General features: G+C 28.9%; 1 protein-coding gene across 2 annotated transcripts in view; it reads left to right on the forward strand.

Annotated features, from left to right (window-relative positions):
* Positions 1 to 27,939, forward strand: part of LOC136977663 (alpha-mannosidase 2C1-like) — a 105,556-nt gene that overhangs the window by 32,254 nt on the left and 45,363 nt on the right. For both annotated transcript variants that reach the window (XM_067273195.1, XM_067273196.1), the window contains exons 6-11: positions 1,278 to 1,405; positions 9,317 to 9,445; positions 10,734 to 10,893; positions 13,869 to 14,014; positions 16,052 to 16,449; positions 24,802 to 25,056. In XM_067273195.1, the coding sequence (XP_067129296.1) occupies positions 1,278 to 1,405; positions 9,317 to 9,445; positions 10,734 to 10,893; positions 13,869 to 14,014; positions 16,052 to 16,449; positions 24,802 to 25,056 (1,216 nt within the window). The remainder of the gene's footprint in view (positions 1 to 1,277; positions 1,406 to 9,316; positions 9,446 to 10,733; positions 10,894 to 13,868; positions 14,015 to 16,051; positions 16,450 to 24,801; positions 25,057 to 27,939) is intronic.

Consider the following 27,939-nt stretch of genomic DNA (forward strand, 5'->3'; position numbering starts at 1 on the left):
TGGCAAAAATTGAAGAAATAATAATTTAAATAAAAATCAAAATAAAATCAATTTCTAGCAGAAATTTAAGTTAAAAAAAAGAATTGTTAGTGAAGTTCATTAAGTTGAAGTTATTGACTACTATTTAACTAAAATTGCAGACTGCATTCGCAAAGCTATTTTATAATAAAACTGTGTTAGTCTTTGTCTGAATTTGCTTTTAATTACTGTTTCAATGTTAATATCAAATCAATACAGAGTTTATGATATAGTGTAGTGTGAGGTATAGTATTAGGCTTATTTTTAATAACAACTTTCAAGCAACCAGAACCTCAAGCAACCAGAAGCTACATCAATCTTGCATCTATCAATCCCCATGGATGCTGGTTAACTGAGAGTCTAGTGTATTTTTCTACATTTGAAATATTTTTGTAGCAGATAAAAGTATCAATTTATTCTGTTTAGTTCTTGTATGTTTAATGATGAAAATACTTTAGAAAATTAATTATATATAATAAAACCAGAAGAAATTACAGTGAAACCTCAATTCATTGCTTTTATCGAGAAATCCAAAAAAAATTATGGATATGGGAAAAAAACAGATGCAGGGCCTCTATAAGATGGAAAAAGTCACATTTGCCTGTTCGTATTTATTCAATCAAAACACACACCAATAATACTTTTTTTTACTGTCAGATCCAATATATATAATTTAGTCATTAATCTTCATTTGAGTAGTTAGGACTTTTTATTTCCAAGCTGAACAATAAACTTTCATTAATCATGTTTGCTTGTTCTCATTTGGTAATGTGAATATACAGAAATGCTCTCATGGAGTCAAAAGCACAAAGTACTTAGTAAAACACCATACTGGTTCAGGTTTGTCATTGTCATTGTTATCACCACCATCACCATATTGCTTGGCAGGTAAGATATATGCAAGGTTACATAGCAAACTATATAGAATCCAAACTACTACTTATTATACCATATTTCAAAAACATCAACTTCTATTATCAATGCATACTAATATTTGTGTGTGTGGTATTGCTCTTTCTTAAAAACAATCAGTTTGGTATTAACATTTAGGATTGAAAATTTTGAAGGGAAAATGATAAATCAAGGAATGATTGATGTGGGTTTAATTTCCACAGTTTTATAAGATTAGCTCAAAGATCCTAATAATTGAATAGTGCTATTGGAAAAGCAATACATCCAGGAATGATGGATCGAGGTTTCACTGTAGATGTATTCTATTATATCAATTTGATTTTTAGTATGCTTTTATTTGTTTTTAGGCACAACAATTTATGTGGGTGAAGGAAAATTATCCCTCTTTATATGAAAGAGTGAGATATTTTGTAGCAAAAGGGCGTTTTATTCCTGTTGGAGGAACTTGGGTAGAGATGGATGGAAATTTACCTAGGTATAAATTTAATTAATCTATAAAATTTTAAATGCATTTCATTAAAAATAATAATTGATAAAAAAGAAATCACTTGCAATTATATTTGTGGTTGTTTTTGACTATGTTTTTGAATTTTTATATATTAATGTTATAATTTCTGCACATATAATTTGTAATATAATTGTAAGATATTATAACTATGATAGCTATTTTGATGCAAGATTAATGAATAATAATCATATTTTTGTTTTAGTTTTGCAATCTTAAGTTTTATCAAAAATTTTTTAATTATTATTGGAAATGTATGCTTTTATTTAGCAAGAGGCAGATTCCCATTTTTTTCTTTCTAAAACTGATATCTTACTCATTAAGTTCATGTCCTCTCACTTGGAGAGTTATTTCATGCTTAAATATAATCAGTTTGCAGTTTTATTAATTGTTCTGAAGTTAGAGTTATTTTTTTTAAGAATAACTCGCTACTCACCACACCAGAATTACTTCAAAAAATTATGTACACAGAACTTTTTACGGTGTGATAACACATAAATATCTACAAATAAATGTTTTCGAACCCCTTCTGGACTCTGCATCAGGTTCCAAACCGTTTCTAGATGGATGTTCGATTGTCATTATTTTTTTTAATCTGTTGCATTTGATATGTTTAAGATATTCAAGACAAATCATTAGCATATGTTTAATTAGGAATTGCAAACATTATCAAATACAATCATTCCCTAACTTCTGAACATTTGTGCTTATGAACTAGTGTATGAAAAATTATTTTTGATACACTAGTACAATTTTAACTAAGATTATTTATTTATTGTAAATATTCATTTTTAATTTTCCCATATTTGTTCTGTGTTTCAAATGAGTTCTTTCAATCCTTTTAAAGGATCATCTTCAGAGTCTGCAAAGATAAATTAAGCAAGTGTTGTTATACAATTTCAATATTTCTATATTCACTAGTTATTGCTATTATAATGGGTAACTATTGAATTTGAAATATTGAAATTGAATAATACCATGGTATTCATGGTAGTCGTGAAAAAATAGTATAGGAGACATTTTGATTTGAAAAATCTGTTTCTTCACTTGTTACTTTGTAAAAGCAGTTTTCTATTTCTCTATACACTGTTGTTGGCTGTTCAGCATCCTATATTGTTTGCTTAAGGGATTCACAGATGTGAAATATTTCATTGAATTCTTTTATTACTGTCTTAATCTCATTATTTTCAATGCTATTACTCTGAGCTTCATGTGTTAGTCTGCATGCAGATTAATAAGTTATCCTATTTTGTCCACTAGTACATATCTGTTAACAGGAATTATTAAACTGGCTTTAAGGATACAGCAACTCAGTTTCACAGATTGTTGTTTTATTTAATTTAGCTGACTATTTAATAAATAGAGGACATTGAGGCATATTAATTTAGATTAATAAGTTCATTATCAGAAACCATTATCATGAAACTACAGCAATTCAAAAATAATAAATGTGCTCTCAACAATCATACAACTAATAATGCTGAAAGACAGTGTTTCTTGTATGCTTTTATTGGAAAATGTACTTTAATAATTTCATTAAAGTACATTTTATTTGTATGCTTTTATTGTATGTACTTTAATAATTTCATAAAACATAGCTACCTATGTTTTATGAAGTTATTTATTTGAAAGTACTTTCAAATAAATAACTTCATAAAACTGAAGATAACATTAATACAACATTGAAAGTACTTTCAATGTTGTATTAATGTTATCTTCAGATGAAGAACATACATAGAATGTCAATATAAACATTTTTTTTTTAGTATGTTGACATATTCTAAAAAAGAACACACATTTGAATCATACATAAGTCACAGGATTTTTTTTCATTTGAAAAAATAATAAAGACATTACAAACGATGTTTAAGTCCTTTAAATCCTTAATTGCCCAAAAACTCCACCAGAGACTTTCAGTTAATAAGTGTGATTATACAATGTGGATGCTGTTGTGCAAATTTTAACATTTTAATGTTTGGATCCTACAATGAAAGGTTGATGTTGAGATCATTTTTAATGTGTAATTTTTTTTAATGGTGTTTATTGGTCATTTATGAAGTTTTTGTTTCAAGTCACCTACTGTTTAGTTCCTGAATGGAGTATAAAGGATTTAAAGGACTTGAACATTATATTGCTTTCATTAATTTTTAACATATTTGAATAATCAAATGTAAGAAAAATTTAAAAAGGAAAACTCAATGACACGAAAGAATTTTAAGCATAAAAAATAACATATACAATAAAACAGGTGGTAGATCCCCAGAGCAATAATAAGTAATTATTAATCTTGTATTTTACAAAAGACCTTTTCCAGAATTGAAATATGTCTAGAACAATGATGTATGGCACTTAAAATGTTCCATACATCATTGTTCTTTGCATAAAAAAAACCTTTTGTCTTGATTTAAGAATCAATTTACTTTGAAAGTTTCTGATATTATTATGTATCAGAAACCTTCAAAGTAAATTGATTCTTAAATCAAGACAAAAGGTACATTACTACATTACAGTATTTATAAACTCATAATTAAGTCTTTTATTGAATGTTTCAAAACTAAAATAGATTTAAAGAATGTACTAGTGGAGCAACAATATATTATACTATTAAGGGAAAATGCTATATGTTAACTAATGGGAAAATATTAGTAGTAGTAAGACATACATTTGTAACATTATAAACTTTAAAAATACAAAGGAAAGGCACATAAATAAGGTAATAAATGTAGCATTACAATTTGCAAGTTCTGCAGTTTATTAATAACACACATATAGCTGTACATTGACCACATTATCAATGTAAGTAAATTGATAATACTGTCAATCAGATTCTCACAAACTGATTACTTCAAAATGAGAGTAATTGCTCATAAAATTTCCTGTACTCCTGCTTTTTATGCTGACATACGTCCTTCAAATCTTTCTTTTGTTCCTTTTTCTTATTTGTACTATATATGTTAGTACCCGGAAAATTAATCTCCACTCTTTTCTGATGTACGTCAGAAAAGAGTGGAGATTAATTTTCTGGGTACTAACATATATACAGTAGAGCGTCAATTGGGGACTGGGGTTGTTCCAATTAGTCATTTGTTCCAATTTCCGACTTTGTACGAAAAAATATATTAACCTGTTCGATGTTCAAATTTTTCTCCGTTGCATATCGCTTCCTGTTGAATTTTTCTCCGTTGCGTGTCGCTTCGTGTTGAATTTTCATCAATTTTAAGCCTAACGAAAATTTTTATAATAATCATCGAGGCTATCGTATTGTTAAAAATTATTTCTGCATTTTGTACAAACAAAATAAATATATTGAAGAATATAAAAAACATGAAAATTATACTTTAGAAGTAAATTTAGTATCAAAAACGTTCGATTCAGCACGACACAGTCCGACTGAAAATCGTTCCAATTTCCGGCCATTTCAATTACCGACGTTCCAATTAACGATGCTTTACTGTAGTACAAATAAGAAAAAGAAACATTTTATCTGACTCCATCGGTTTTAAGATAAGAGTTGTTTTGAATTAATTTTTATCTTTTACATTACTTTCTTTTGTTGTTGGAAGTAATCTGTTGTGAAGAGTGGAAAGCTGTAGAGGGAGGCAGAACTTGGTTTGTTTGGCTCTTCTTTTTCTCAGAATGACATATCACTTCCATTGTTGCAGTAAATTGTGACCTTTGCAAACATACACAGCAGAAGATCATCATGTAGAATTTGAACCATATTTCTTGTTTAATTGTATGTAATATTGTCCTAATATTAATTAATGTACAGCATTGTTTCAATCACCTGACAGGGAGGGTTCTTTTTAGCTACTTGTTTTCCTCTTTGGCTTTGGTATGGCTTTCCAGAGTCTCTCAGCATCTTCCTTTTAATATTCTTTCACTCAGACATGTTAATCTTTAGCTTTCTTGACTTATTGACATGTTTTAGGTTGCTGAATGAAACATGAATACTCTATGTTGCCATCTTATTTGCTATACAGCAGTGTTCCAATCAAACAGTTCAAGTGTCTAAGCACAAAAGCCATCTACAGATAGAAATTAGACCTGCTAGTATCTATTCTGTATGAAGAAAGTGCTATACATCAATGTTACATAAAAAAATCACGTTTCCCAAAAATTCGCTATATAGAATTGTTCAGTTTATGAATGCCAGAAAGGCAGTGAATCAAGCTTTCAAGGTTTTAAAGAGCATAATCCACAGCTATGAGAGTTTGATTGAAGGTTTAGTACATGGTTCAAACTTAGACATGTATAAGGTCTTCCAGATAAACTTAGTTGTGTGATCTATATGTTGTTTGAAAAGCAAAGTTACCATCCATAAAGGTACAGTACAAGGTCATATTATAACACATTCCTGAATAGCATCTGTTGTTCAGGATGTTATTGTGATGCTCTATTAAAGGTTTGAGGTGTTCTTGTCATGGCCCTTATGTAATATAGTTTTGAGCCTATATTTGGTTTTAGTAACGGAAAAATGCAAGCACCCAATTTATCTAAGATTGAAAATGTGTCCCTGTCATTTACATAGGATACTTTGTATCCTATGTAAAAGTAATTAAGGTTTAATTGGAAGAATGCCTAAATTTTTAAAAACTGTGCACAACATGAATGACTCTAGATATTGTATGGATGGGCTCACAAATGCTAGCCTCTCTCTCTTTAGGTGTAACATCATGAGTGGAAAGAGTGATTTTTGTACATGAAAATTGATATATTTGAATTTTGTATGTGAATATCCTGTTTTGTAAACTGTGGTAACCATAAAAGGAGTAACAATAGAGGAGCTCACACCACCTTTGTTACTCGTCTTTTTTCAGTTTGGTTCTAATGTTTATTTACAACAGAGAGGAGTCCCTAAGGGTAGTCCCATCTTGGCTGATCTCTGTGAATTTTTTTTTATGTCAGCTTAAACAGGATATTCCTTCTTTTCTTTCAAACATCACACTGTATAGGAGGTACTGTACATCAATGTTGTACTCATCTGGAAGAATAGATTACATTTGAAGGCATTAGTGTTACGCATAAACATTAATTCATGTGGGCTCACACTACAAGTAAACCAGATGAATGACAGGGAGATACATTTCCTAGATTTACTTATGTATTTGAAAGGTGGTAATATCCAAACCACTGTATACTACAAACCTAATTTGATCCATTTTACATTTCAGCAGACTTGCATGATCCATACCACTATAAATCTTCAGCATTTTCAGCACTTATCAAAAGAGCACATTCATCCTGCACCAGCAGGGTGGACATACAACTTGTGATAGACTGTCTTAAGAACATAGTAACCAATCATGGATTTTCTAAGTGAGTCATTGAGAACATTAATAGTAAGCTTTTGGCTGTGAAACCAGTACAGAATGATGATACAACACAACCTGAGAGAAACAAGAGGAAAGAACACTTGATATTGCAATGTAATTGTGCTTTTTTGTCTCTTATATACAACTAGATAGCCAGTTTCAAGAGGCACAGCATCACTTACAAAGGAACTTTGATGGTTTTTACTTAGTAATACAAAGGATCCAATAGATTTGGTTAGAGCCTCTGGGGTATAGAAGGGATGACAGATCAGAAGGAGATCTGATTTACATCAGCTCCAGCAAACAATTATTATCCAATCGTGTTAAGGAGCACAAATACAATATATTCAGCATGGAAAAATCACTTCCATCCTCCTCCATCTATTCATCAGAAGCTGGGATTGTCCTGTTTTTTTTCAACAAGCCTCCATGTTAAAATCATTGCTATGTGGGGAATACATTAAAGAAATGGATGCCCTTGAAATTTTCAAGGTAAACAGAGCAGGAAATTGCATTAACAATGAAGAAGTGTGTGTCATTCTAAAAAATGTGTCAGGCATGCTTTGACAATACATTGTGAACTGCCTATCCATACATTATGTGGTATGTGCATGACAGCTGATTTTAAATTGTATTCAATCCAAAATTACATTTTCCTGTTTGAAGATTCAATGAACATTCCATTATGTTCCAGTTTCCTGATGAAGACTTTCTGGAGTAAGTCAAAAATGTAAGAAAGGTGATAATTTTGATGACTGTTGGACTAATTTTGAAGTTGGTGGAGATTTTACTTACTATTATTGTTATGTCATGTTAACAAGAATAAGCCTAATATGATTTTGTATCTTAAGAATTAATCTGGCAATTAAAAACTATTCTTCTTAATATGTTATACAGTGGAACCTTGCTTAATGAGCATAATTTGTTCCAGAACCATACTCATAATGCAAAACAATTTTTCCCATAGAAATTAATGTAAACTACAATAATGCATTCCATACTGAAAAAAATACTCAAATATCATATTTACTTGCATATAAGACAAGGTTTTTATTCATTTTTCACTGCCAAAAACCTAGGTTGTCTTATATGCACAAGCGAAGGATCTTTTGCATTTTTGCAATAATTTTTGTGAACCGTGTATAGTTCATACTGCCATTATAGCAGAGTACTATCGAAGTCTAGGTGAATGTTGCTCTTAAAGAGATGATCTGAAAATATCTGATCACTTAGAAATGATTATAAATATAGTTATTTCATATTTTTTCTTTATAATATAAAACCATGCTTTGTACTTTGTTGCTTGAAACACAATTGAGTGTTACAAATTAAGGCACTTGGCAGTTTTTTCATCTTTTATTCAGTTGATAGGTGCATAATTACACATGTTTTGGGCCCATTATGCCCTTCATCAGCCAACTAAAATAGTAAAGGAGTATACATAGCATATATATATATACTGTAAAGTATCTAAAAAATTTTTTCTTTTCTTTGTGTATACATTGTTTTGATGTTGGACTACACTCATCATTTCTTTGTTTGATGATATCTGCCATTTCTATATTAATGACACTTTTTCTTTATAATCTGAAATCATGCTTCGTACTTTATTGCTTCATACACAATTCAGTGTTATAAATTAACAAATATTTTTATATTTATTAAATTGGTATTTTTAATGAATATTTGTACATTCTGAATCATTAAAAATAAACTTTTTCCTGTCACGTGCATTATAATCTTTTGGTTTTACTACATGGGTGTCAGGTGCATGGAAAAGCAATCTTCAAAAACTGGTAGCAGTCATTCAGGAAATACTGCATTTTAAGTTTACTCGACAGATCAGAGGACGATGCTTTGTGCAGTAAGAGTGAAAAAGAGGAGAACTGTAGCAAAGCTTCAGAGGGCGAATCCAAGTAGACGAAAGGTGATAGTGTCAAGAAAACATGGTTTTCCTTAATATGTGCATTTGATGATAATTTATTTGTGATTAAATGAAATAAAATTAGAATTATATTAATAAATCTAATTTTCTTTATTTTGATTTTTAAAGTCACACCTCGTCCTATATGCGAGATTGTCTTATGCGCGAGTAAATACGGTATTTTATGTATAACATTTATTCAAAGAAAATTATACAATATACATTGTTAAAGAGTGTGAATCATCATCTTTTCTTCTAGCATGGAATGAACCAACCTGGAATGCAAATTCAATTTGAAGAAAACAAAAAAATCACAGATGATAGCATGATGGAGCATGCGCACAATCCGGGACGTCCCCTCTCCTTGTCACTCGTTATGAAAAATGTTGCTCGTTGTGTGAATCACTCATTTTGCAAGGTGCTTGTTAGGCGAGATTCCACTGTATTTATGAAATGAATTCTTGTAGTTGTCAAATTGAATGTAATAAAAACTATATTGTTGTTTTTTACGTATTTTATTATTAACATAAGAATTAATAAATTTTAATATTGGTGCAAGGATACTTAGATTTAGTAACTTTTTATTACATTTAATAGAAAATAAAATGATTTATATTTTAACAAATGTAATAATTTTTCTAGTGGAGAGTCCTTTATTCGCCAATTTTTATATGGACAAAGATTTTTTGAGCAAGAATTTGGACGTAGATGTAAAGAGTTTTGGTTACCAGATACATTTGGATATTCTGCTCAATTACCACAAATTATGAAGTGAGTAAAATTTTTATTTGATAAGATTTTTTAATAGTAATGAATGAGATTTTTCTTTAATATAATTTATTAAACTAGTTTCTATTTTTATCAGTTTCTTTTATTATTATGTATTTTAATTATTTAATGTCAAATAATCAAAATATTTAATGATGTAGAAAATATAAAAGTTTTAATAATTATCTTAACTTGTTCATTACTACTATAAGAGAAAACAGTACTAAAAATAAATTTATGTATTTAATGCAACTAATAGTGTGCATTAGTTGCATAGTATATATCTAATGTGACTATTTAAAAATGGCACACATATAAATTGGAACTGTGTTGTTCAAACAAATAATACCTAAATGCAACTTCTAGCAAATAACAAGTAACAAATTTACTTGTTCAACGTCTCTGGCCACAATTTATTGGCTCTCATCGGGAGAAAAACCATTCTATCACTTGACTGCATTCCAATTTTTAAACATTGAAAAAAATGTTTGATTGAGACAGTGGTGCACTGTTTACATCATAAATAAAATAAGCAATTTTTTTACAAGGTGTATGATGTTACAAAATGAAATTATTAATAATAAATTCTGTGGCATTTATTTTCATTTAAAAAAAAAGATAAATGATTTATTAATTATCATTATTAATAAATATATCATTTAGTTTAGACTAGTACTGCTTTAAACTATTAATATTTAACATTTAAAGCAGTTGTTAAGACATAAAAATAACTGAAAACGATTGCCTGTTATCAGTTGTGTGTTGAGGCTGAGAGCTACCTTTGAATAATTAGGCCTTTTTTAAGTTCTTCTTTAAAAAGAGAGAGCTTAAAAAAAGGTCTAATTACTTAAAGATAGTGATAAAAATAATCAACTTCTGATTAAAAATAAGCAAAGTTTTTATAATGTATTTTAACCTGTACTTTTTGTAATATTGCTAATAGGCAGAATCTACTGCACTTCTAATTCCTATATTAGATACACAGGCTAAATGAACTCTGATGTAATTTATTCTAATATTGTCTCCTGTCACAAAAGCAAAATTTATCTAAATGAACTTAACTGATTTTACAGTTCTCTGTTTAATGATTTCTAAGTAGTGACTTAGAAATCTGATAAGGCTTCACAGAGTCAAATGCTAAGGCTCTGTAGGGATTCTTAATACTGATTTTAAGCAATTTAATTGGAAATATTTTAATTTATTATAAAAATATATTTATATAAATTAAAATCATTTTTAGTAAAAATTAATTTTTCTCTTATTAACAATTTCATTTTTTTTTTTTTTTCAGGTTATGTGGCATAAAGAGATTTCTTACTCAAAAACTTAGTTGGAATCTTGTAAATAAGTTTCCACATGATAATTTCTTGTGGGAAGGTGTTGATGGTAGTACTGTCTTAGTTCATTTTCCTCCGTCAGAATCATACACATCATCAATTAGTGTATCTGAGGTAAGATAACATTATATAATGCTTTTTGTGTTTATTTTGAATGTGTTTTGTTTTATTTTAGTTTTATTATTAAAGTTTTACTTTTTAATAAATCTGTATATAGTGTTATTTATTATGAAAGAGACTTCTTTATTGTATAATACAATATATCCCAGTGATCAAAAAGTGTCAGGAATGGTTCAATAAAGACCAACCACTGCCGAATTATCAGGCTAGCAAATGGCTATAGTAATATTATTAATATTACTATAGCCATTTGTTAGTTGTTGTTTATTTATGGTTCAATAAAACACAAAATTTGAGTTTATGCATTAAAATTTATTTCATCCCTTTTAAAATAATCTCCTCCCACAGCAATGCACTTATGCTATTTTCCAATCTTTGAAACTTACTTTAAAGTCATTTTCAGGAAACTCCTTCAGGACTCTCAGTAAATTTTGTTTTATGGCATCAATTGACTCAAAATGGTGATCACAAAGTGGAAATTTTAATCAAAGAAACAGGAAAAAGTCACACAATGCTATATCAGATAAATATGGAGCTTACAGAACCCTATTTGTTGAACTTTTAGCCAAAAATTCGTGAACAACAAGAGCATCATGAGAAGGTGCATTATCATGGTGCAAAATTCATGGTTTCCTTGCCACAAATCAGATTGTTTTCTACAATTTGTAAAAAAACAACCTGATTTGTGGCAAGGAAACTTGTGCTTCACACAAACAACACAAAACACTCAAATAATAATCTATGTGGACAGTTTGGCCAGTTAGAAAGAATTCTTAATGCACACCATGACAACAGTCAACATGACCTTGATTTTTGACTGACTTTAATATGGTCTCTTTGATCTTGCTTCATCATTCACTTAATTGTTGAATTGTTTCAGTGTGAAAAGTATAGTCATGTTTCATCGTCAAAAACTTTGCTACATTTCCAACATTTTTGTAGCAGTAATTCCATTGTGAAAACAAAATTTAATGCACATTTTTTGCTCAATTACACTTGACATTTTGAAAAATCGTCAGTACAAAAATTCTTTGCAAGCATTTATTTGCAAACAAAAACAGGTAATGGCATATGGATTGCTGCTAGATGTTGATGAAAGATGTTGTATTAAACAACAATAAAAAAGCAGCAGCAGCACCCTCTTGCATGCATGCAGTTTAAATAATCTATTTCCAAAACTTTTGATCACAGTAGTATTGTATAGAATGATTTATAGATAATGATACAAGCTAAAGAGAAATGATCCTTTTTTGTATAAAATAAAATGAAAGTGAAGAGAGATTTTTTTTAATAGAAAATTTTTATAAGTGAAATGAAATATTCATTTGTTCAGAAAAATTGAAAAAATATTTATATTTTGTAGGAAGTATACGATATGTATTTTCTAGAAGATTTATATGATTTTGTGAGTAATATTATTGGCAAAATGCTACTGTATATTATGCAACAGATTTAATTTTATAATGTAGAATATTTTCATTAAATTTTTATTACTTTTGTTTAAAAAACTATGAAAATGAATTTTTTTCATTTGTCTGATAGTTAGAAATTTTTAATTGAATAGCAAAAGTATTATTATGGTAACATTACCCATATATGTTTTTTTCATTAAAATATTATACTTTTGGTCATATATATAGGTATCTCTCTTATAAAATGGTAGATATGTTCCAAAAAAATGCTATGTTATGTGAATCTGTGCTGCATGAAACAAAGGACTAATGTAAAACATAAGATTATGTTCCAGAAGTTAACAAAAGTATATATTCTTTTTTGTTTATTAAAGGAATCAATAATTTTTTTCCAATCAATAATTTATTAACTAACTAGCACAATTAAAAGTACTATTAATATTAATTTTAGTTAAACAAGGGCATTTGCTTTTTCAAAGTATCGTCGTCATCTGAGCATTTTTGTTGATGCTGATCAGAAATATCAGCAACATCATTGTTTTATTTTTGTCATGATTTTCTACGGATGAAAAAATAAAAATATGTTATTAATTAACAATTTGTTCTAGCAGGTGATGTTTGTTTAGTCAAGTATTAAGCAATTTTTCTTTCTCCAGAATTTATGATCAATACCAAGTTGTTCCAGTTGGGAACACTTTGAGTATGGAGTTACTGCCATATTTCGGTTGTCATTTCTATGAATGATTACTTACCTATGGTTAAAATAAATTTAATAATACTTACGTAAAAATGTGAAAATAATTTTTACTAAATACTAAGATTAATGTATAAAAATAAAACACAGTGACAGTCTTAAGTGTTAAAGTCTGAAAGCAACAACAATGACACCTGGTTGATAGGAAAGTTACATGGAAGAAAAAATTGTACTATCAGTTTCCATTAAAGTAAACCTGACAAAAAGCACAAAACAAATTGAAAATTTTCAATATTCTAAAATCTGTGGGCAAATTTGAGACAACATGCATGCTTACTTAAATGAAAAAAAAAAAATCGAATAATGAAGTTTACACTTAAAAATTCTGAAATTTTGTATGGATTTTCAAAACTGTGTTTAGAGCAAAACCATGTTGTAGAAGTACTGTGTTGTATAAGGGATATCTGTACATAGACATATACATGCAGGGGTTCTCAAATTATGCATGAGTTGCATTCTAAATCATGCATTTTAAATTTAATGTAATTTGAGCAAAATTTTGTTTTTTGAAGTAATAATCAATGCAGTAATTGCAGTCTGTGTGTGATCTAATTTTGCTAACACCATAAATATGGATGGTGTTAAAACTGTTTAATATTTTTAATACTATTCATAAGAATTGTCAATTTTACTATTCATATGAAATATTAAAATTAATATTCAGTATGCAGATGTAATGATATATTAATTTGATTAATTCTATTTTAACTTCAGTGTGTGTGTGTGTGTGTATATTTTGTGAATATAGAAAAAATATTTGATTCTGAGAATTGTAAGGTTAATTTTATTTATAAATTTTTTAGGTACTAGATACAGTCAAAAATTTGAAAGATAAAGGTCGTGTAACATGCAGTATGATGTTATTTGGTCATGGAGATGGTGGTGGTGGGCCCACAGAAGATATGCTGGAACGACAACGTCGATTAGAGGATGTTGATGGAATACCTAAGTAATAAATAATAAATATATTTTTAAGATTCAAATTTATTGTTTTTACTTTATTTATTAAACATTTGATAATATATTTTTATATTTAGCATTTCAAAATTAATTGTTATTTGAAAGTGTATTTTTATTTTGATCTCTATAATCTAATTTAGTACTCTAGAACAGGGGTGGCCAACATACGGGCTGCGATTAATTTTTCAATATTAGCTACTTAACTTCCAATAATTGGTCGAATGGATGATTTGTGATACTTCATTTTTTAAAAAAATTCCATTGTAGAGATTTACAACTTTTGTATTCATCTGTTATAAATTATCTGATTTACAACTAATGTATTCGTCTGTTATAATCTATTTGAAGAACGAAAGACCCCACACTCACTGAAACTCATCTGCCATTCCGCCACGTCACTCTGTTTATGCTGACGTGTGATGCACAGTACCGCCTGCCTGTTGACCTTTTTGTTTTGCTTGTATGTTTCTTTGCATTGTAAAATGACATTGCACATGCATCAGGAACTTCTGTTCGAACAAACCTGACCTACCGCCCGGGTCAGCATATTTGTATTTAACATGATTTAATTTTAATATTTCATTTGGCCCGTGAAAAAATTTTTCTTTCCAATTTGGCCCAGGGCAAAAACTGTTGGTGACCCTTGCTCTAGAATGTCAGTCTTTATTGCTATACAAAACTTTTCTGCAGCTTTATTGCTTTATTTACAATGTACAAAACACATGCACTGAAAAAATCAGCATGTACACGGAACTTGCCTAGGAAATAAGGCATCTGTGAAGGATAGCTAGGGTGCTTATTGTACCTGTTGTACTCTCCTCTACAGGTATCATACCACACACACTACACAAAAGCTTGGGAACATTACAGTTGAATAGAAACATACATCACCCTACAGAAGGCCACTATATTGAATACCTGTTATATTGTTAGGAAATTCCTGAATACAGACACACATTGACACACTTATTTAATTTTTATTTTATTTTGGTTGCTATGCCGTGACTCTGGTCTGGCATAATAAACAGCAATCAGTGTCAACCGAGTATAACCCACTAAACCCAACATAATAATAATAATAAATGTTGTAATGGATTATATTTTTTTGTTATCTTATAAAAAGTTAGATTTGAAAAATGTTCTCAAAAGAATAAGAATTTGGAAAAATTTTTAACGATTTATTTTTATTATTTTATTTATAATTGTGAACTATTTAATATTTACAAGTTTTACATAAATAACTTCTTTTGTCATGTAAATAGAAATATCCTTAATACCATGAAAGATTAAATAATTTTTGAAAAATGATTTTCAAAAAATTATTCTTTCTTTGAGATGCTAGTTAAGTGAGATACACAAATTGATAGATTATAGGGTCAAATTTTAACAATTTTCTATGAAATATTCTCAGTAAAAATTGAAAATAAAATAAAATTTATATATAAAATATTGTTTTCTACACTAAATATGTTTTGATAAAATAAAATTTTAACCTTTCTTTGTTACCTCTAGCAAAATCCAAAGTTTTGCACTCAATTACAAGATTGTTTTATCAGTTACCATATTCACAGATTTACACAATAAAAATTAGAATGAATTATTACTTCAAAAAAGTTAAAATTTTCTTTTTTTAAACTAATGTGGACTTTAATTAAAATTAGAAAAACTGTTAAACATATAATTTATTTAGAATAAGATTTTAAATTAGCAAGCAGTGAGTACGAATATTTTCTTAATACATGCAATATTTTCATTTATTACCATTTAAAATCTGTATCTTCAGTACTCTGTATAAATTAACTGAAGAAAGATTTTAAACAAAATGTGATTTTTTCCCTCCTCCAATATAAATTATGAATCATAACTTGCAATTTTGTTTTATTATGTTTTATTTTTAGTTTACTGTCAAAAAGTTTATATTATTTTTCCATTAGTAACATAGCTAAGTTATGCTTAAAGTTGTTTTTTTTTTTATTGGAATTTATTTTTAATTTATTGAAATCTTTAATGAAAGTTTTCCTTTTAGGGTTAAGCATTCTACACCTGACTGCTTTTTTAGCCACGTGGAAAAATATGATATATCAAAATTATGCCGTTGGGTTGGAGAATTATATTTGGAGTTACATAATGCCACTTACACAACCCAGGCAAAAATGAAACAGTTAAATAGAGAATGTGAATTTTTACTCCGTAATGCAGAACTGTTTCACAGTATTCTTTTGGCTGCAAGCAGAGATGAAGAAAAGAAAGCCTATCCTGAACTTGAAATAGAACGTCTCTGGAAGATATTATTATTAAATCAATTTCATGATGTTCTCCCAGGATCTTCTATCGGTGAAGTGCATAAGGAGGCTGCTTACTATTTTGTTGAGGTCCAAAAAAGTGCTCGGAGCCTTGTCTCAACAGCAATTCATAAGTTATTTGGTATTTATTAAAGCATTTATTAAAACTTTTATTTTAAAATTTTATAGAAACTTCAATGTTAACAAGAAAATTGACTCCAAAGATCACATTTTAATCATAAATATTTTTGATAATATGTCATTTATCAAAAGTATTTGTAAGTAAAATGTGATTGTTTTTTAGTCAGTTTTGTTATTAACACTGAAGACAGTTTCTCATTATTCATAATCATTTTTTCTTACAAACTTTTTTCAATGAAATATTCTCAGTAAAAATTGAAAATAAAATAAAATTTATATATAAAATATTGTTTTCTACAAAACAAATTTTTTCTTACAAACTTACAAAATTAAAACTTTTATTATTTTCTACAATCATTTTTTCATATGTATGAATAAAATACTTATATTCAGTCATTTATAGAATAACACATTTTCTTTCTTTTTTGTTGACAAACTTTGTATCTGTCTATATAACTAAAATAAGACCTAAATATTATATTTATATTATTTTGATGTTATCCTAAAATGTAAGAGTTGTTAAAAATGATCTTTCCAAGAAATATATTTGTCATTGTTTCAATTATGTGTGTAATTTTCAATTTTTTGTGACTTTAATTTCAAACAATTTAATATTCTTAAACATCTGCAGATGTAAAGGACATATTTATCAAAGCACAATTTTGTAACACATTACAGTTTGTATTTAATGATGTCTTATGTATAATAGAAAAATATAGTGATTTTATTTATTTATTAATGGAAAAAATGTTTTTGGGAAGAAACTAAAATGATCTTTTTAAATAAAACAGATATATTTAATGAACACTAAAATTTACACTATTTGTATTTACTTTATCTCACTATTCCTCAAGTTTATTATTCCATCTGCATAAAAATGTTTTGGTTTTGACTCAAAAATGATTGTATATTATATTTATCATCATTATATTTATTATCATTATATCATATAAAATCATGAAAGAACTTGACAAAATTTATTTAAATTTTTTTAAACTTTAAATTTACTCTGCAATCTACCCCATACTTATCATCCATACATTGTCAGGTCTAGACTGGGTTTTCTGATTTTTAAAGAGCATATCAAATACTTCAACTGTTTGCACGTTCTATAAATATTTTAACAGAAATGTACAGTTGGAGTGGCTATGTTTAAGAATTTCTCAATGGAACTTTTGTAACACATAATGTGTTTTTACTCCCTTCTATAGACAAAGCATTTCTCAAAGATCATACTTTTATTGCATCTCTTGTAATATGATAGATTTTGAAAATTTACTACACAAAGATTTTAGTCATTTTATAATTCTTAGTGTTTAATATTTTTTGGTCCTTTTGTTATCTTATCAACTTTTTTAAAAACATTTTCTTTATTTTCTATTTACACTTGTATTTTTATGTATTATATTTTGTATCTGGGTTATACTGTTAATTGGGGATGGAAATTTTTCATTATATACACATAGGATTGATGGAAAGACAAAAAAATCCATAACAGTTGCTAAATGTTATTTAAAATTAGCAAATTTTTTTAACTTAAGTCTAGGCAATTCAAAATGATCCAAGTTCTACTAAAAACTACTAACTTTGATTTTTTTTTTTTTTTTTTTTTTTAATAAACTTTATAACATTTTAAATATTTCTAAATATCTAAGTTGCGCTACTTTAATCTTTCTTTTCTATTGACAAACTTTGTGTCTGTTACTAAAGTAAGTGTCAGAGTACTTTAAATTGCAAATTAATAATTAAAGATCAATGATTATTGGGCAACTGTTTAAAACTATTTGACAACATTTTTTAACTATTTTTAATTAATAAATATTTAGCAGTATATAAAATTTTCCATTTTTTTGAAAAGGTACATGGACTGAATGAGGTTTGTCACTGCTGATCTAAAATTTCCAAATTCAATTTCTTTATTTTTTATTGCATAATCAAACTGATGAAGGCATGTATTATCCTGGTGAAAGATTATTTTCTTTCAATTGACTAGATTTGGAGGTCTTTGCTTAAGATGTTGTTTACTCAATCTATAAGTGCTGACGATAGATATCAGAATTTCTTGTTATATTAGGTCTAGAACCTTGTAATAAATTATGCCATTTATCTCCCATATGTTAGTTTTTAAGATCGTTCATCATGTGACTAAGACACTTCCTATTATGATTGACCAATGAAAAGTGTTCAGAATGATATTTACAAACTTTGTTTATAATAGATTTTAATTTAGGATAGACTATAGGATGATTCTCTTTGTTTAGGGATTATTTTTCATTCTTTTTTAATTTAATCCTCTTTCAGTTTTGTACATAAAAATTTAAAAATAGTTACATTCTGAAAGCAAACATGCACAAAATTTGGAGTCTTTTTACCACTAGAAGCACCATACCAGTCAATTTGATGATTTTATATGCTTCTCAAATCTTCATCTTTCCTTACATATAATTGTGTCTTTCTGACTTTTATTGTCTATTTTTTTACCTAGAATAAATTTCTAAAACATTTTGACAAAATTTTTGATAATTAACAAGTATTACACATATTTACCTAAAAGTGACAATTATGGTCATAATGACCAGTATTGAAAACATTGTTTCTATAGCTGTAAAGAAGGGTTAGACAAGTTTAGGTATGCACATCAGTATATGTACAGTTCATACATTAATATAGGTTGAGTTTTCAAATGGTATAATGGCAATGATGAATAGAAAATGATTACTGGATCAGCATTTACAATTATTGCAAAATATTGATAAAGGGGATTCTGATGATGAAGTAGAAGAAAATTTTTATCAGGAAAGTAATGAGCTAGCAAATTTTTCTAGTACAATTTCAGGTGATGATAGTGACACTATATCCTGGTCCTTCTAAAGCAAGTCAGTATGGTCATAAGAAGAATTTGAAAAATTTAGCAATTTTTAAATTTGGAAGTCGACTAATCAAAACATACAAAGGTTTGGGAAGTTGTAAAACTAGAAAATTTAAGCAGGATTGATAGGATAAGGCAATGTGGGCAATTTGCCAAGGGAATGCCTCCTGGGAAGACATTCTATGGTTGTTTACTCAATCTATAAGTGCTGACGATAGATATCAGAATTTCTTGTTATATTAGGTCTAGAACCTTGTAATAAATTATGCCATTTATCTCCCATATGTTAGTTTTTAAGATCGTTCATCATGTGACTAAGACACTTCCTATTATGATTGACCAATGAAAAGTGTTCATGGAGATTCCTTCATGTTAGACACATGAAGGAATCTCCATGCAGCCAGACTCTTGACAGTGAGTAGTCAAAAAAAATATTTAGTGTATTTTCTCTGAGGTTTAGTTCTAAACGGAAAATGCATGGTTACAACTATAACCTAAGTAATTTTTATTGTTTTATAAAGAAATGTTTATAAAAGCATGTATTGTGCAATCAATGGTGTTGTGTCAGTTATTTAAAACAAAAAATATTCTGTATATGACTGTTGCCTATGTTTTTTTTTTTTAATAAATGGAACATTTTTATACTGGTGATATTGACTGGTATTGTCACTTTTATTCCATGGGTAAAACAATTTCATAGTATTTCTAGTGTTAATATGTTTCTTTTCACATGAAAATATTAAGAGTTTTTCTTGATTCTCTTTTGTTATGAAAAATATCACATTAAGATGATGCCATTAAGATACATTATTTGTATTTGTTATTGAACTGCAAACATTTTTGAGTAAATCTCTGTCTTTTTCATTGTTGTATAGAACAGAAATTATTCATATTTATGGAGGAAAGTAAAAATGTAAAATTCCTTATGCTTTTACTATAGTTTAAATATAAACAAGTTAGAATATAGAACAGATCAGGCATATACCCAAAATATTTTTCACAAATCAAATTAAAAATAATAATTATTTGTATTCAGTAATACCTGTGCTGGGAGTTTACAAAAGATTTAGTTATTACATAAAAATATAATTAAGCATAACATATTTGAAAACTGAAAATTAACAGTTGATCTTAATAGTTTAAGCAGATTATTAATAATAAAAAGTAACAATGAATAAATCTATACATTTATATTAAATCAAGAGATAAAAATCTCTGGTCATTTTTTTTGATCAATTACCATACTTTTCCTCTGTTATATATAACAGTTGGGAAAATAAAAAATAGTTAATAGCTTGTGTTCACTTTTTTAAAAATAACTTTTATAACATATTACTATAATAATAATAATTTTCAATAATAATATAATTTAGAAATGTAAATAAGGTTAAAAATGAAAATGATGCAGTTTTTACTGAACTACATTGTACATTCAGCTGAAGTCAGCTAATGTACTGTACATCATTGTACATGTTTTAGCTGAATTTGAAATGTACATTCAGTTAAAACTAAAATTAGCTAAAAATCTATAAATTGATAACATAAAAAATTAATATTATCATTTCAAATTACAAAAACAGAATTTAACATTAAAATAAAAAGAAAAGTTATGAGAGTTACAAGCATGCTATAATACTCGTGTCTTTAAATAATATAGATTTTAAGTGTCAAAGGATAGTTATCAGATTGTGTCCAGAGTGGAGTTTAGCAAAGCTCAGCTCAGCTATTTGAAAATACCAAGCTCTGATGTGAATTTGGGCCATAGCTGAGAGCTGACAAGAGTGTGTAGCAGCAAAGCCTAAAAATTGGCTTTGCTGCTACACACTCTAACACCCCAACTCAGCTCTCAGCTCTGGCCCAATAAAATTTCATCTGCAATAATAACAAATATAAAGTATGTCAAACATGTTTTCATTTATCTGTTGGTAAAATGAGAGCATTCAAATAAAAACTACTTGAGTATTAAGTAATTGAACCATAAACAATTTTTCGACTAAGAAAACTATTAAAAGTAATAAAGGATATAATATTTTAAAATAATAACAATTATTTCTAGCAAAAATGTGTAGTACAGTTTTGATAATTCAAAGTGGATAGGACTGAGATGGCCTCGAATTAAAAAAATCTCAGAATTTTATAGAAAAACAGGAAGAATCTGAAGAGATGTAAGGAAAAAAACTACATATTATAAATTCAAAAACTAGGCAATAAATTGTATTTACTTTAATGAATATTAAAGTAAATACAATTAAATATCAGGTTGTGTAAGCATAAAGTAAAGAAATTCATCTTGAGGTGAGCTCAGCTGTGAGCCAAATTGCAATTCTGGATTCCAGTTGAGAGCTGAGCTGATTGTCAAATTTTCAGCTGTAGCTCAGTTCAACTCTCCTCATTTGGTCGAACTCTAGTCCGGGCTTAAACATGCCAAGAAGCTCTAATGACAGAGTCTTTGGATCTTAAGATACAAGTTGTTTAGAATCCATGGGTACTAGTGAAGCATCTTTTTATTTAATTTCAACATTTTTAGGTTGCAATCAGATAGGCATGATTTCTGCCAAGGTTGCTATAAACTTTTGGTTGGATAAAAATTGCTTTGGTCTTACCAAGACAATCCAGCTAATAGTAAAGATGTGAAAGTTTGCATTGGAGATCTCTGAGTGAGCCAATGTCTAAGCAATGATTATTAGAGGATTTTTTTTGAGCAGTCTTTTGTTATTAGAAGTGAAATTGTCTTTAGTTTTTTAGAGAATTAAATCAAGAGCTAAATATATAGAATCTATACAATTGGAGGTTTTATGGTTGGATAAAGATCAAATAGATTTTAAAGAATAGAGTTGCTAAGTTGGAGAACTTAGATAAAGATGCAGCTTAAGGTATGGATCATATCAAAACCATATCTTTCATACTTTTTTAGGTTGGGTTTATTTAAAATAAATAAATGAACATTTTAAATTTATTTATAAACCTGCTTCAGGTTTAGCATTAGCATTCGAAAAAGAATCAAATCAAAAAATACATCAGAATGATGTATTTTTTGAATTTGATTCTTTTTCTAGTGCCTGGATGTTCTTTGATAACTTCTATAAACAAGGGGCAGCTTTATACAGAGAAATAAACTATAAAACACCAATGGAGTTAAATTTTAAGGATTACATTTTTAGGTTTTTATGCAAGGAATTATCAGTGAATGATATGCCATAGAAGGAAGATGTATGTTTGTTTGTTTTATTAAGTTATTGCAATGCAACACTTGGGCAATCTGCCTAGGGGTATGCCTTCTGAGAGGTCTTTTTAAGGGTAACTGGCCCCTATTCAGGCATTACAGACATGGAGAAAACCAGGAAAACTCCACGTGGCCAGCCTGTCCTGGCGAGGTGCAAACTCACATTCAAACTCCCAGTGTTCAGGGAATGGAACTGCTTGGCCACTGGTGGGTCCCATGGAATGAAAAGGATGTAAGAGTTTTCAATTTAACCAGTGATAAATTTATGGTTTATTGAATTAAGGTTTCTTTTGTGAGATTGAGAAATGGTTTTCTAAGATGCTTCATAATTCTTTAAGATCATAAGTTTAAAAATAAAATTATCATCAGAATATATAGAGTTCTGTTCAAGAGTGTATCTTTAACTAAAATTGATTATTTCAGACTAGTGGCAAATTCAAGTTGTTTTATTTCTGATTAATGATAAAAAATATTAAAACATAACAGTAAAAAATTAATAAAAAAAAATAGCAATTTAATTGTTAATTTTTATTATTCTACTAAACTCCATCTCAACACCGGAAAATAATAACAACTACCTCTTAACCTTTTACCGGTGTGTAATCCCTCTTCGCCTAAACTCGTAACACAAACAGGTTTATACAAACGTTTTCGAACTACAAACATCAGTTCTTCCAGAATTTCGTTGGAACTGCTGTTCGAATCACTTCAAATTCGTCGAAATTATGTTCGAATTCACGTTTCCCGTTTACTTAATACTGACGCATGCGCATTAGTTGACCAACTTGGCTAACATAAACTATCATTCATAAGGGCCTGCCACGCTAGTCAAAGCGTAATCTCGTCCTTATAATTAATGCACCGATTTTCCTTAAGGCTGGCTAGGTATATGGTGGCCACCTCCAGCCATTTGATATGTTGTGGGTGCCGTGCGGTGCAGATAATTCTGGCTTTAACTAATTCAGGGTGAACATCAAGATTGGATGCGTACGTTGCCAGCGCTGTCGTGTTTCTTTGCCTCTGAATATCCGTGGCGTGCTCTTTAAGTCTAATCTCAAGAGATCATCTGGTGGAGCCCACATATATGAGCTAAAGATCAGAAGGCTGTCTTTCGACTTAGCCCTTATATGAAAAGGAAAGGAGGAGGGGTGTAGAGGGTTGGATAAAAGTTGAGAAAAGTTTGAAAAGAGAGGGTTGGGAGGGGTATCTCATGATTGGGAGCCCACATATAGAAAGTTTCTGTCCCATCTGCTATCCATAAGCGGATTGGTGTAGACTCCGGCCAGCTTATCTCTATTTGGTTCATTCTTTTTGTTGGTCAAGATGTTAAATCAAGATGGATCTCTTGAGATTAGACTTAAAGAGCACGCCACGGATATTCAGAGGCAAAGAAACACGACAGCGCTGGCAACGTACGCATCCGATCCTGATGTTCACCCTGAATTAGATAAAGCCAGAATTATCCGCACTGCACGGCACTCGCAACATATCAAATGCCTGGAGGTGGCCACCGTATACCTAGCCAGCCTTAAGGAAAATTGGTGCATTAATTATAAGGATGAGATTACGCTTTGACTAGCGTGGCAGGCCCTTATGAATGATAGTTTATGTTAGCCAAGTTGGTCAACTAAGGCGCACGCGTCAGTATTACGTAAACGGGAAACGTGAATTTGAACATAATTTTGACGAATTTGAAGTGATTCGAATAGCAGTTCCAACGAAATTCGTATTACCTGAGGAAGAACTGACGTTTGTGGTTCGAAAACGTTTGTATACACCTATTTGTGTTATGAGTTTAGGCGAAGAGGGATTATATACCGATAAAAGGTTAAGAGGTAGTTATTAATTTTTATTATTCTCTAAGTAATAGCATCTTGAATAATAATCACTTACATTTTTTCTAGAATATTATTTTTAACAAATTCAATTGAATTGTTATCTAGGTTCAGTTAAACATTTTGTTGTTATAATCACCAAACAGGTAAGATGTAGCAATTAATATATGATTATAAATTACAGTATAAAGTCAGAAAATAATATTTTTGTATACAAAATTCAAAATAAAATTATTCAGTATTTGTCTTTTATTAAGATACATTTCAATTTATCTTGAAAATAATTTTTCCAAATTAAAAATTTGTTTCTTGGGTTTTTTAATATTTCTGTAAAGTTAAATTTAAATGAGTTTAATATTAATTATTTAATACTATAAATTTAGCTTATTGTATTTTCCTATATTTATTCTGTTAATATTCTTGTAGGTTTAACTCCTGGTACAAGTGATGAAGATGAGCTAGTTATGGTAAATGTATTGTCTTGGCCTCGAACAGAACTTATTCATGTACCTTGGCCTCAGGATAAAGTGTCAAGACGTGTTTGGATTGAAGGAATTGGAAAGGCAATGCAGTGTATTAGGACTGAATCTGGAGAAGGCACTCTTGTACCTGTTGTTGTTGGGCCTATGGGTTATCAGTTATTGAGAGGAATATCAGCTACAAAAATATCTGTTTCTTTAGGTAAAATAATTCTCATTTTAATGCAATTAATTATAATTGGATAAGAAATTTTTGGTTACATTTATGTCATCTTTAAGTTCAAAATGTAAAATAAAAAGCAGAGCAAAGAAGTCGCAATGTAGAATATTATATGGCAATTCCAGCAAACGTGTCTGTATTCAAGTTAAAAGATTAATGAAGACCAATTGAAAACAAAAATATAAGGTTAACATGTATAAATATGAATATAGACCATAAAAAAGTGAAATGGCTATAGGCCTAATTATTGTTATATACATGTAGATAAACTGTAGGCTTGTAATAACTTTCGTGTGTTAGACAAAAACAAAACTATGACCATAACAATTAGTAGATGATGTCTACAATACCTTAAGTAGGTGGGTTTGGTGATTTGGTAGCACTAATGTTGGAGAGTTTATTGACTTTAGTTTTATTAAGAGTATTAATCAAATGATGTAGCCAGTGATTGTGTCATGATATGAATATGGCTGTATCATTTGATTAGTAATATTTGAATAGTTTGTATATACAGTGGGTGATCAGTTAACGAACATAATCTGTTCTAAGACCATGTTCGCTACCCAAATTGTTCATTAACTGATTATCAATTTACCATACATTTTTATGGGAATTTGATTAATTTGTTCTGGAGACCTCAAAAAATAAATTAAAAATTATATACTTTCTTACTAAGTTCATTTATTTGTAATAATAATATATACATGCACAGTCTTGCATTGTTATCAGTCATGGTTTTTTCCCATTTGTGGGACGTTAAAGAATCTGTTCAATATCAATTGCTTTTATCTTTGGGATTTTTTGGAAGTAACATTATCATTGTAGAGATCCCCAAGGCTATTACCCTGAACCTGGTCTGGATGCAATTCTAAGGTTGTTGTTCTTCAATCAAATGTTGGAAAATTGTATTTCAATGTTTTACTGGAGGTTCTACGTGATTCAAACAAGATTGATGAGAAATGTGCTGTCAAAACAAAAGAACAGTATGATATACTCTGCAATAAAGTGTCCATAAAATCCTATTCTATAAAGTTTGAGGACTTCATATCTGAAAGTAGTGATGATAATGGTCTGGACATATTTTATTGTGAAATTATGAAGGATGATAGGCAACTGCAAGATCTATGGTCTGTTATCAAAATTTTTCTTTTTTTCTCACATGGGAATGCAAGTGTTGAGAGTGGTTTCTCTGTTAACAAATCACCATTGAGTGAAAATCTTAAGGAAGAAAGTTTAGTTGCTCAATGCTTAGTTTATGATGGGAACAATTTTGCCAGTGGTATTGATCAAATAAATATAGATCAGAAAATGTTGTTAACAGTCAGAGGATCTAGATGTATATGCTATATATTTCATCTCTGCAACAGAAAAAAGATATTCAGAAGCAGAAGGCATTGAGGGCTGAAGAAAAAAGAAAACTTACACAACAACTTAAGAATTTAAAGCCACACAAGAAAATGTTAAGAAAAGATCACATAAAGGAAGAAAAAGAGATTGAAATGAAAATAAATACACTTGATGAGAAAAAGCTAAAACTACATTAATATAATAGTTCTTGTGTTTTGTGAATTGTAATTAATTTTTTTATTTTCTAATTATCTGTGTTTTGAAAAAGAGAATTAATACTAAGAAATTTCTCTGTATTTTGATTGTTTATTTTGTAAAAAAATAAAGAGATTTTACAATAAATTAGATGCATTTGTTAGAGAAGCTATAGTATAACCTTACACCTATCCCTCTTCATATACAATCTATTTTTATGCAATTTTGAAATAATGTGGTTGACAAAAGAAAACTAATTCTCTTTTTACACGATCGGTTTTTTTATGTAGGAAAAAATGCTTTATTTAAAAATTTTTTAATTTAACTTTTTGTTAAAATTATGTTGCTGTTTAAAAAAAGTTACTTTTTTTGTTGAAAGATTGGTTTTAAAATTACATGTTTCTAAGTCAAGAGTTCATTTTAAGCACAGTACAGTACTATTTGTATATCAAAGAATACTGTTTGTTGATTTTATGCTACCTTGTATTTACTAGATACAAATAATAATAATAAATGATGATAAAATAAAAAGCTCATGTTTTGTTTGTAAATTGCTTATTTTTTTATTACATTGAAGTTGTGGATTCTATCAAATATTTTTCTACAGGATGTACGTACTGTATTTTTTTTAATGTGGCAGTCTTTGAAACATATCAACTGTGCAAAAAGAGGGATAGATGTACTCAATGTTCATAGTAAATGTTGTTTTATTATATCGATTATATCCACATTCCACACTGTAAGAAATGTGAGGGTCAGAATTTGGACAAAGTTGGTCAAGGAAAGTCAGGAATTCAAAACAAAAATTTGAGTATGAACCCTGTATGTAAGATTATAATATAATACTCTTCTTTTGATTAGTCAAAAAGTATTGCCTAGAAATACCAAATTTAAATACAGTAGTCACCACTGAACTTAGACCAGGCTGCAGTTAACATGTCATCCAACAAATAGGTTTTAAAAAAAAGTAGCTTTGATTCATTGCATGAACGTTTTACATAATTTAAAACAAATATACAGTAATTAATCTTTATTTTTGCTAAATATCAACATGATATCTTGCAAATTTAACAAAATTGAGCCAGTTAAACTTGAGTCATAGGCATCAAAAACATAGACCGCTGCATCACCCGTGCCAATGAACATAGACCAGCTGATAATTTGAATTTAAATAATGTCACAATTGCAGTATTTCTGAGAGTATTTTAGCCACACTTTAGCCTGCAGTAATCCTGTAAATGATATAAGGTGTTTTTTTAGTTTATTTACAAACCTTTGCATTATGTCTACAATGACCAGTGGAAAAGCTATTCCAGAAGATTT

Source organism: Centruroides vittatus, unplaced genomic scaffold (genome assembly GCF_030686945.1).
Source record: "Centruroides vittatus isolate TY-2023 unplaced genomic scaffold, ASM3068694v2 contig_466, whole genome shotgun sequence".
Classification (NCBI taxonomy): Eukaryota; Metazoa; Arthropoda; class Arachnida; order Scorpiones; family Buthidae; genus Centruroides; species Centruroides vittatus.